The 12,520-nt window shown below is 39.2% G+C and overlaps 1 protein-coding gene across 1 annotated transcript in view; it reads left to right on the top strand.

The window, feature by feature from the left end:
* The window catches only part of adgra2 (adhesion G protein-coupled receptor A2), a 54,324-nt gene that overhangs the window by 30,203 nt on the left and 11,601 nt on the right, over positions 1–12,520 (top strand). The window contains exons 3-5 of the mRNA XM_077562560.1: positions 9,067–9,138; positions 12,055–12,126; positions 12,214–12,285. Of these exons, the coding sequence (XP_077418686.1) occupies positions 9,067–9,138; positions 12,055–12,126; positions 12,214–12,285 (216 nt within the window). The remainder of the gene's footprint in view (positions 1–9,066; positions 9,139–12,054; positions 12,127–12,213; positions 12,286–12,520) is intronic.

Below are 12,520 nucleotides of genomic sequence, written 5' to 3' on the forward strand. Positions count from 1 at the left end.
TTGCTTCCCCACTTGACACTCAGGCTAAGTTAGCCAAATGTTAATGAATACGTATGTATTTTGAGAAAAATAGTTCTATATATTATATTTTGAAAAAAGTCAATATTACTTTTTTTTGTCAAAAAATACTTTTTTCAAGACCGCTGTGGATGATATGGGCCTAGTATTATTTTCTTATTTTTCAAAATCTTAAAGTAAATTTAAGTTACATTTTGCTTATTTGAAGTAATAATTTTCTTATGTTACTATATTTTTTTTCTAAATGTTTTTTTCTATATTTTTTTCTTACATTTTCTACTGTCCTTTTTGCATTATAATTATAATCCCAAGCAGAAATCAGCTGTATATATTTTTCTGTGTTATACACAGAGAGCTGGGTGGTGTTGCAGAGTGGGTGCCTTGCTCAAGAGCTTCTCGGCAGTAGCCATGAAGCAGACAGGATACTAATTGTCAAATTGTGGTTCCAAGGCCCAAATTCTTAAAGATGAGCCGCTGTTGTCCCTTGCAGGAGTGCATTGCACTTCCTAGTATGGGCACCCTCGGTTCTTGTCAAAGAATTTGAAACAACACTCACACCAATCGTATTCATTGTGAAGGCAATTTGATCTGCCGCTGCTAGCAGGACGAATAAATGAATAGCTCAGCCGCCCTCGCCCAGACTTTGCAGAAATCTACACAGTTAGCCCTTTCATTGGGACAAACCTCCTCAAAGCCACGATTGCCTTCATAAGCCGCCAAACCACCCAAGTGCAGTGGAGCAATTTAGCCTTGTTTGTTTTTGCCTTGGAACTGTGTTTTTGGAGCTCTTTTAAATAGCCGTGGCGTCCAACAGCTACATTTGGATCTTGGAATGCCTCATTTCTTTTCCAATTTTGGGGTTGAATCATACCTGGTTTCTGTGGCACAGTGTGCTATATGTAGTAATAGCTAGTTACATACACACACAAACAGATGCATTTTAATGAAAGTTTGTGTTTGTGTATGGGTCATTGACGGATTAAGGATTTCACCAGACACACTTAACTCTTTGACTGCCAGACGTTTTCAGAAAAGGGATGCCGTGGGTGCCAGCCGATTTAAGCATTTTGACTGATCTTTCAAGGTGCACAGAAAAGTATGTGTTTGGACTATGGAAACACACATACTACCAAATGAAAGATTGGACTCTCATCTTTTATCAGAAAAAAAAGTTTGTTTCTACCTTATTCCGTTTTTCAGTAATTAACAATAGAAAATGGTTAGTTTCCCCTCTGTTTTGAAACAAACGTCTTTGGCACTCCTCCCTAGGATTTTACTAAACGTTATTTAACGTTTTTGGCAGTCAAAGAGTTAATTTATTATAAAACACATAAAAATATTTATTCTTTGTTATTATTATTATTTTTATTATTATCTACAATTTAGGACATACATCTATCATGGAAAGCTTTTTTACAATGGTTGCACCAAATATTTTCAACTTAAATCAAAGTTATGAGGCTAACAATTAGCCATCTAGCCAACCCAACTAACTAATCACACATGTAAAATTCTAATGAAAATACAGTATAATATGTGTTGGAAAAAAATGTAAGTTAATTATTTTTTTCAGGTATTAGTAAATGTCAAAATATAGTCCAGTTGCTAAAAGCATGATTTGTTGACATAGTTGTAAGACAGTATAAACCCGAAAATGTTTAAATTTTTAAATGTATTTCAAAATCAAAGTCTCAAATAGATTATTTGTTTACCACCAAAGTTATCCATCAATGACCCATATACTGTACACTTGTACGTTAGCAGGTTATTTCTTGGTTCATGGAAAATAATGCATGATATTGGGGCCAAGCCATTTTTGATGCTCGGGTGAAAAGTTCTATGGAGACACAAATGGAAACATGAGAAAATATATTCATAAAGTCATGGAACCTGGTCGAGGTGTTTGCTTATCTTTGTGCTTGGTAGTTAGCAGGCCACTTTCTGCTTCTTGGAAGATGACATAATCATTTAAAAAATAGCTATTATTATGGCTAATGGAACATATATTGGGTTAAAGCTCATCTGCTTTCATGGCACTGTCGAGATACTTTTTGGAGATACTAAGCCAAAACTATCCCAAAATTTAGAATATAAGTACATTATATTGATCTAAAGTTGACAATCAGATACAGTACTGACTATCAGGCTTTCACAAGTACCTCCACCCCTCTGATGAGAGCTGATGCAGGCAAGCCCGCTAACAAGCCGGGACCTTTATGAGTTGTGGACAGATCCCAGCAGCCTGTCCTGCGCTGATTTGAGGCGAGGTAATGAGAATAATGAGCAAAAGCCGGCCGAGGCTGCCTGGCTCTTGTCCAACTGGGCCCCCGGTGCACCATGGGACACGCAGGACAGACAGGCAAGGCGCAAGGGGCCCTCATTACCGGGGTCTGTGGGGAGGAGAGAGGGAGCAGGGAGTGAGAGCAGAGGGCAGCCACGATGATGGATGAGGGAGCAGCAGGACGCTGCAGCGGACAGGTCTGGAACGGCAGCAGTCAGCTTGGCAACATTATAGAAACTCCTCAACTCCACAGTTTAAAATGACCCTCGCGGATGAGAACACATCATGCAACATTTAGCTCGCATGTCGGATTGGTTTGGTCCACGTCCATGTTATATACACTCCAAGCGGCATTATCACATTATGTTTATTATTGATAAAAGTGAGCACGCTTTGTGTCTTTTGCAAAATGGGAGACAGGCGACTCTTGAGCGTTTAGTGGTTAGAAAGTCATCCAACTTAAACAGGCTCGCCGACACAAGGGAGGGGTTGCCATGATGGCTATAGATGGTATGGTGGCCGAAGAGTGCGGGAGGGAGTGAGCCAACGCATGCCCCTGCAATTTGTCTTAAACAAATGTGCGCTTGTTTTCCTTAGCGAGAGATTTCCACACAGGCTAAGCGACTGACGCTGATGAGTTGGAACAAAGAAGAGGTGGGCAGCACATAAAAAACATCCAACTGAGTCTTTTTGTCCAGCCCCGTCTGAGGACCGCTACTCTAAAAAGACCACACATTGAAAAATGAACGTTTACGTCCACACGTTTCCCATCGCCATCCTGCTTGGGTAACCTCGCGCTTATCATGCAGGGGTGGAGCGAGTGAGGAAAGGGTTAAGCGTGGAGGAGAGAGGAAACAGAAAGGGGGGGGGGGGGGGTGCTGGACTTGATAGACTCCAGATGTGTCTTGCAGATAAACTGGAGGAGCGGTTGTGTTTGTGTTACAAGTCGAGCTCCGTCATGGCTCTGGGGCTTTATTGAAACACGTAGCGAGTCACCTCATAAGCCAATTACTAAATGGAATGCTTTATATGTCACTAAATCTATTTTACGCACTTCCTGGGAAAGGTTGATATGGTACTGATGCTCTTAAATCTTACGCTCTCTCTGGAGTCACAATTTCAACGTATTTTTGTTGAACGCCTCTCCTTGCTCACATTTTCTATATGTTCCTCCATCACGCCAGCCTTTTACAGCCTAACCTTCATTCCTGGAGCAGCAGAGATTACGGCTTGTTTCTTGTTGTTGACGTCCTGCCATATTGTACTGCTTTTGTTGCCATACGAGCGTCACATCACATTAGGCCAAATAGGTCGAGGCTAAGGGCGCGAGGGACTCCAGGGGGCCGCCAAAACAGGTATAAGGAAGAAGAAGAAAAATCACCTTGAATATAATTACATTAGTTTTTATTAACTCTTAAAATGGAAAAGATAGTAGGCCTGTATATTCAAATACAAAGAAATGGCCAATTACTTTCATATGAAAAAAAATCTAAATAAGCCCCAACGACCATGCACCCTATCTCCTTCCAAATTACTTCCCTGTGCCGCCCCTTTTTTTTCTTTTTTCTTTTTTTTTGCTGATTGGCATCTCTGATGGACTTGATGGTGGAAGGCAAATCAGTAAATCAACATTTTTATATATTATATATATATATATATTTTATTTTTATCTATATTGGCCTAAAGTACACTTTTATTATTTGTTGACAGCATTTACATTACTAATGCTGACTAATGCTTTCCCCCCCTGCTATATTAATAGTCTAATTTCCCTTTTCATTTTATGACAAGTTTTTAATCCTAACTGGATGTTGTATTAGTTGTATTAGTTAAAATAGTCTAAAAAAAATGTTAATGGCTTTAAAGTTTGCATCACACATTATGTGTACCATTATGATCATTATTATTATTATTGTTATTAGCAATAATAATATCTCTAATACTCTTAACTTTAGTATTATTACCACATGCCATTTTAAAAATGTCTTGACAATAATATGTTCCATGCAGCCCCACTAGTCTAAATATGGTATCAGAAGGCGGCCATTTTGTCACTTGCTCTTGAGTAAAAATGACATCACAGTTGCTCAAAGCTCAGGCAACAACCAATCGCAGTCCAGCTTCAGAAAACAAATGAGCTGTGATTGGCCGTTGCATGAGCGAGCAACTGTGATGTCATCTTCAGTCGACTGCAAGTGGCAAAATGGCCGCCCCCTGAGATTGAACAAACTAGCTGGATTTTGCATCATAACTCATTTTCTACAAACGTAATATTAATCAGAATGTCATGTTTTGACGGGAAAGGTCACATATATTATTTTCATAAAATGTTTAAGGTTGACTTCTCCTTTAAACTGAAGTAAATTGCTGGTTAGCATTCCACTAACATTCAATTATTCAATCTAATATGTACATACATATGATGTCCAAAGCACGTGACTTGCTCAAGGACACTTTGACATGGTCACAAGAGCTGAGAATTGAACCCACAACCTCCTGGTTGGAAAACAACAACTTTACCACTGAGCCATGCCAGCCCAAGTGTATGCATTATCACTGACAGAGGGCGGCACCCTAGAAGAATCCTACCTAGGACCACTGACTTGTGGTGGTGTCGGTTACATCAATGACCTCTAGTTTTGGTTCTATGGTCATCATTAAGTCTTTTAATCACTTGGTTTTGTACCCCAAAGTTTTGTCTGGAGCATTTACCAAAATATGCTCCGTGGTCAAATTCCAAATTGTACTTGACTTTGGGGCATTGGGTTCTAGAGGTTCCACCGTAGATATGAAGTCAACAATTGCTGAAGCTTTAACCACAAAAATCAAGCTCCATTGTTCCTGTTCTGAAAAGTGTTCCCAGCACATGAAATGTTTTATCACCGACATAACATCATTAATGGCAGACACCGTGCTTGCTCGTTGAGCCCGTGAAGCCAACACAAGCGCTGAAGCGGTAATCGTCTGCTTCTTTGGTCCATCCAAATGCCAAAAATGAAGTCAACAAGTTGAGGGTTGTAAAGTTTTTCTTGGCAGGATAGCATCGCACTCCTGTTGCTGCCGACTATAAAACATATACTGTAATCAACTCGGGAAATGTTGCACAAAATAAAAATGTTAGCACCCGTCCGGCCCCTTTGACATCTCAATTTTGGCTCCAATCATTTGACGCATATCACTCGTCTCTTTGTTTCTCTGGCTTGTGCTTTACTATTTACAAAGCAATCAGTTTCGAGAAGTGCCAGACAAAGGTTGATTAGGTATCCAATCTTAGGGGAGCAGAGCATAGAAAGAAAAATAATCAGGGCAATGGGTAACAAAGCAGGAAATTAGTAGAAAAACAAGAGCTCTGCAGATCCTGGTTTCCTGTTTTAGGGGAAAGGCAGGAGTGTGTTTGGGGGGTGCGATACAGAGACCCCATTGTGAATAAGTGTGTTAAGGAGTAAGGAGGTGGGGGCTGAACTATACGCAGGGACAATTTTGCTCGGCGCTCAATACCCCAAACCACCTGCCCCTCCCAGAAGGGGAAAGCTAGCTTGTGAAAAAAGGGGAAAAAGGAAACTGTAAAAATAAACGAGTGAGGGCCTCTGCTAAGACGGCAACCAGACAGGAAATGACACGCGGAACAAAAATGGTTCCTCTGACCTTTGTCAGGAAACAAGGAACCAGTAAACGCTTGCTTTTGTATTTTCAAAACATACTTCTTACCCGCAGATACATTCACAACAGGAGATAACTAGAATTACAGCAAAGACATTTGCCTCAGGATTGCGATGGCTTTCCATAAGAAAATTACAGGAACAGGAAATTCCTGATTCCAGTCTAGCGATAATGAGCAGCCAGTCCCCAGCCATTTTTCCAGCTCCCTCCGGGGCCGGGCCCTAAACAATGTCACGTTCCCCACGCGGTGCTCCTTATAATACAAATCCACCTCTTGCCACCCTGCGAGCACTTTCTGCACCTCGGTGTTCATCACAGCCACAGAGAAATGATTCCTCAAACGGCAGAATCTCCGGTGTTAGTATCAGGTAAGAGTCCCCATTGGTGGAGGAGAAGAGAGCCTTGTCCCAACCCTAGGACACGAATGTAGCAACATATAGCTGGAACCGCAGTCCTTTTTTTCATTTTCTTGCCCAGCATGCATGAAGCTTTGAAGTGTATTTGGTCTGATATTATCCTGACTCGATGACAGCTGTTGTCAGACATCACGAATCAAAGCCACTGAGCTGTGAAGTTCTTGTCAAGGTCTGCTCGAAAGAACACGCCGATAGTCATCACTTAAATATCAACCTTCAAACTTGTAAGCAGCTTGTAAAGAGATTTGTAGGAGTAGCAAGGATGACCTTCAACTAACATTTTAAATTGATTTTGTTACGATTTTGGAATTTAGATCGTAAGTATGCTTATAAATTCAATGACGCAGAACTGCACTGCATACGGACAATGTACTATTCCATTCTCCCATCTTTGTGGGAACAGCTGGCCCCTAAACAAGGTCCATAAAGACATGGATGACAAAGTCTGGTGTGGATGAACTTGACTGGCCTACACAGAGTCCTGACCTCAATCCAATAGAACACCCTTGGGGTGAATCAGAGCGGAGACTTGAGAGCCCGGCCTTCTCATCCAACATCCGTGTGTGACCTCACAGATGTGCTTCTGGAAGAATGGTCAAAAATTCCCATTAATGCATTCCTAAACCTTCCCAGAAGAGTTGGAGTTGTTGTGTGCTGCAGAGGGTGGATTGACATCATTTTTTGAACCCTATGGATTGGGAATGGGATGTCACTTAGTTCATATGCGAGTCAAGGCAGATTGCGAGGCAAAATTTGTACTTTGCGCCTCATCAAAATAGCAAAACTGTGAAACAACTGCCAAAAGATAGTAGCAGAAGAAGTAAAGGAAGAAAAGGATGCAGAATAAGAAAAGGAAGGATGAAAAAGAAGTAATGGCAGAAGAAGAAGAAGTAAAGGAAGAAAATTAAGGAGAAGAAGAAAAGGAAGGATGAAAAAGAAGAACTGGCAGAAGAAGAAGAAGTAAAGGAAGAAAATTAAGGAGAAGAAGAAAAGGAAGGATGAAAAAGAAGAACTGGCAGAAGAAGAAGAAGTAAAGGAAGAAAATTAAGGAGAAGAAGAAAAGGAAGGATGAAAAAGAAGAACTGGCAGAAGAAGAAGAAGAAGAAGACTTTCCTAAATGATCCCAAAAAGCTTGGTTGGCCCACGTCACGTAGTAAACTCTGAGCTACTTTCACTGCAGCAGCAAGCTAGCAACGAGCTTCGGCTGCCTAATAATGCACCTAAACATGTTGCGGAGTAGCTCTTAAGTCATTAATCATCGCCTGAATAAGATTCCTTTCTGACAAGTATCATCCTAACGAAGGGATGATCAGAAATGACTGAGAAGCCATGCTAATTGCTAAGCTAATTTAAGGATAGTAGCGCGTACAAACACCGGAATTAGTTCTTGGCTGATTGAGTGCACTTTTCACAGACGAAGAGTATATTATATAGCATAAAACATGTATAATATCAGTGTGATTTTATTTGTTTTTTTCACAATGTAGCCCTGAGTTTTGATTTGGACTTTTAAGGTCTGCACCGTAAATGTTTTCAAAATGACATTCCGTTTGCTGCTACGTATACTCAGTGTGAATTAAGGAAATAAAAACAAAACAAAAACAATTCTTCTATCGTTGCACAGTATTATTATATTTTTATTGTATAATAAAACCCTTACTGGCCCCTGGGATTAAATAAATAATAATAATAATAATAATAATAATAATAATAATAATAATAATTGTTCCACAAAATTAAAAAGTTGCTCCTCAAACAAAGTCACTGATTCGCAAAAATGTTCCACACAAAAAAAAATATATATATATTTTTTTGAGCCTTGCTATTATAGTTTATACAGTATCCACATGAAACACATCTTTTTTGTATTTGTCAGTTTTCTACATCCAGAGTTTGATCAAAATAGCTCTGAGGTCATGCATGGCGTAAATCAGCACTGTGGAGAATAGTGAGGAAAGACAGTTTGTGATAGAGAATCCCCTGATGACGTGCCGATTGCGGTGGCATCCTTTATAGGAATGGAATAGATAAAAGGCACATCCTGGATAGGCCGGTGTTAATGCTTGTGTGCTCGTGCGCGGAAATCCGCGCGATGAAAGTGTGATGAAAATGAACATTTTTCATGTTGAAAGAACGAGGACATTCCAACTTGCGCTGACCATGTCCTGCAGATAATCAGTCTCCTGACCTGCTTGGACCTCACTATTCCCACCAGAGCAATAAAAAAAAAACTTGGATGTGAAATCAAACACGGGACAAAGTTGATCGCAGGCGAGGGAGTTTTGCTAAATCCTTTACCACATGGATGTGGATGTGGAATGGGAAGCGGGTGGGGAACAGTGCAGTGAGTAAAATGAAATTAGATCTTCAAAGGAAGTTGAAAGAATTAATATTTATGGTGTTACAGTGAGAAAATCCTGGGATGAACTATTTCAGAAAAGGAGAAGAAGACTTATCTGGTCTTTTTAGCGGCATGTTTGGCTTTAAGCCCAGGTGGTTGCTGGGATAAGATTTCCTATCACCGTGCGGTATCCTGCTGTGTCCTGCTTGAGGCACCAGGTTAGGCCATGAGAATCACTTTCTCGTGGTTGCCTTGTTTTATATAAAGCATTCTTGTCAAGGGTCTCCGTGAAGACGTGTCAACATTGCCCCTGCGTGTATTATATCATTTGATATTTTCTCTCTCCACAGGGATCTCAAGCACAACTTAATCAGCACCATCGTGCCCGGAGCCTTCCAAGGTCTTTCTGAGCTCCGGAAACTGTAAGTGGATGCGATTCACTTTCTAGTTCACAGCATTTTGCAAAAAAGACAAGTTATGAGTTTAGAATGATCAATCTTATTTAAATAGTACTGGACAAGCGGTTAAGAAAATGGATGGATGGGGGGTGGTGTGGGGTCAGGGCAGAAATTAATTCAATTCAATTGCATTTAAATTGTGCCAATTTAAGACAGAATTTTAAGATTTAACAGCAATTAATAAAACTATGTGCTAAATATTAAGAATGCATCAACAAGAAGCAGCAAAAACAGCATGTATTCATTCATCACCAGCTTTCTTACTCACCGGCCCATTTACAGCCCACGGGCCAAAGGGAGGGTTTGATATGCTACGTACAGTATGGCGGATTTTGCAAACTTATTGTTTAGTGCATGATATCCAATAAAAACTTAAAAAGTTAAAATTGTTTGCGTCCATTTTTGACTTTTTATGATCAGTTTATAAATCCATGAAATTAAGAAAAAAAGTTAATATGCATTCTTGGGGCAGGTAAAAGTTTAATTCCTACTCAAAAAGAAGAGAAAACAAGACAATAAGTTCAATAAACAAGCCAACAAAAACAACAACTGTCTATTTTTACATTTGGCAGAGCGAGAGTTGCGTTTGTATGTCCATCCGAATGCCGATTCTGGGTCATGGAAGATGACGTCAGACCAACCATATTATTTTACGTTTAATTTCCATCATGACTCAAACGAGCTGAAGAGAAAATAAAGTTCTTCCATCATGGAGAACCCTATTTGTTTTTTTTGTCATTAGAAATAGACAGACGTAACCACACCATTTGCATTCTGGGATGGAGAATTTGGTTCCATCATGACTGTGTGGCAGGCTGTACATTCGGTACCTGGACTTAATACACCTCGTAATACATGACAAAACAATGAAAACCTGTAAAAAAAACAAAAAACCATCATACTCACCAGAAATGTTGATTATTAATGGTGATGAAGTTACTTGGGCCTGCATCATTGAATCTGAAAGCACATAATGGAGTTTGATTCACTGGTGGGTTGAGATGCTGGTTGGAGCTGCTGTCATCTGCGATTGGCCTTCCCTCCTCCTCCTCCTCCTGCTTGCTTGTGTTTTCCCTGCAAGGTCTGGGGCTTCTCAAAACAAACAGGGGGAGATAAACACATGCTTTGGACAGTGCTCTGCTGGGTAGTGTCAGAGGAGCAGCCGAGCACATCTCTCTGGCTGTGGCAATACATCACACTTAGGCCAGGGGGCCCTGCTTTTGGCGATAAACATTTACTGGTGTTCCGTGGGGCCGTGGAGTAAAGATAAGTGAGATGAAGACTTCAGATCTTCTCGTTTAGATGCAATTTTAGATACCGGCGTTGTGGTTGTACAAAACAATGGCAGTGTTTCCGTGGTTACCCCGATAAAATAACTTACCGGAAGTTAGTTTACTGATTATCAGATGTTTTAAGTAATTTGATTACTTGACTGATTACAGGTACTTGATTTGAAAAGTAATTCAGTTACTTTATTGATTACTTGATTTTAAAGTAACTCATATTGCAAGTTACTTTTTTGTTACATTTAGAAGACACTGTCAAATCTGCGTAACAAAAATGACAACCTGTTTGGCTATACTTTATTGGAAGTGCATTTTTAATATGTGAAAGGATAAGTTTTTTTTTTTTTTATCAAATAAATAAAGACAGCCTTTTTGTCTTCATGTAGCATTTTTTTTATATTCTAAAAAAAGAGTCTTTCTGGATTTCACTAAACAAATGCTCTACTTGTTTTTGTAAAATAATAAAAGTCTTTCTAGACTTCACTTTCCATAACTACATTTTTATATATATATTTATTATAAAATAAAGGCAGACTTTTTTGACATATTTTAACTGTAATGACAAAACCTAATATTTATATTGTACTTTGTTTATAAATATAATTACAAAATTCAAGAACCTCCTGCATTAGTCGTAGCTCTGCTTCACACAACCCATTGTGATTTCGTCAACTTCAATTAAATGAATTAAAATAAATTACAAAACTCACCATAGGGACTGTATTTCCAGCTTGAAAACGTAAACATTTCTACTTCCTTCATTGGTATGTAAACGTCAACGTGGTAAAAACGTGACTTGGCTCATACATGATATCGGCCCCCTCAGATTATAAGCCATAGATGACCTCATCCCATAATGCTTCACGGTTGAAGATGTAAATTGCTTCCCTCTATTACTTCAATGTCTCATACAGTTGTTTGTTGTGTGCCTGTTGGTTAGTATTGTTTTTTTTACTCACTTTTTACTTCTCCCACAACATTATTCCTCTCTCCTACACTCTAAAAAGAGAATTGTTGAACCAATTTAAGTTTAAAAAGAGAATTGTTGACTTATTTTATTGAATTGCTTCAAGTGGTAACACACGATTCCAATTAAGTTTATCCAAAATTAATATATTAAGATAATAAATATATGACCTCATAATTCATATAATATATTAAATTCCATTGTGTGTTACCACTTGAAGCAATTCAATTAAATTGGTCAACAATTTTCTTTTTAGTCTTAAATTGGTTCAACAATTCTCTTAGAGTACAGCGTCCATTACTATACATACATATTGTCTATTATGCAAATTAGGCAATGATGCCATTTAGCGATTTTTAGGACAGCCAATAGCTACTTTCCTCACTGCAGAGTTATCAACACTGTGTACTCGGAATGGCGGCCATTATTGAGTAATATAACACGTTACTGTCATCACTGATGGGAAGTAATATATTGATGATCGAGGCAGAGTTCCGAAGGACGCCATCCTTCAATCTGACGTCTCATAAACATAACGTGAAGAAGCCATGATATCATGGATTGCTGAGACACATCAAATAGATCAAAAGTCACCAAATGCATTTCTCGGTCTTTTCCCTCTTTCAGTGACCTTTCCAACAACCGCATTGGCTGCCTGACTTCAGACATGTTCCAAGGGCTGACTAATCTCACCAAATTGTAAGGGGAAGTCAAAATGATGTACTTTTTATTTTCTGTATCTTAGGAAAACTACCAACATATTTTGTCAAATTTGTGCTTGCTTAGGAACTTATCTGGAAACATCATTTCAACCTTGGATCCAGACGTGTTTCAGGAGCTTCTGTCCCTCAAGCTTGTGTGAGTGTTTTTGGTCAAAATCCACTCGCCAAAATGAATTGTAGACTTACTGTAGACAGATGTTGATGAGGAATTGTAATTATCTCAGAAATGGTGTAAATGTAAATACATGCTGGCCCCAAGCCAAAATTCCAAAGAGTTTAATTGAAGAGTGTCTTTGGTGAAAACAGCACAGTGTAACATTAACTCATCCACTGCCATTGACGGCTATACATGTCAAAAATTCATTTGAACT

This window comes from Vanacampus margaritifer, chromosome 3, assembly GCF_051991255.1.
Source record: "Vanacampus margaritifer isolate UIUO_Vmar chromosome 3, RoL_Vmar_1.0, whole genome shotgun sequence".
Lineage (NCBI taxonomy): Eukaryota > Metazoa > Chordata > Actinopteri > Syngnathiformes > Syngnathidae > Vanacampus > Vanacampus margaritifer.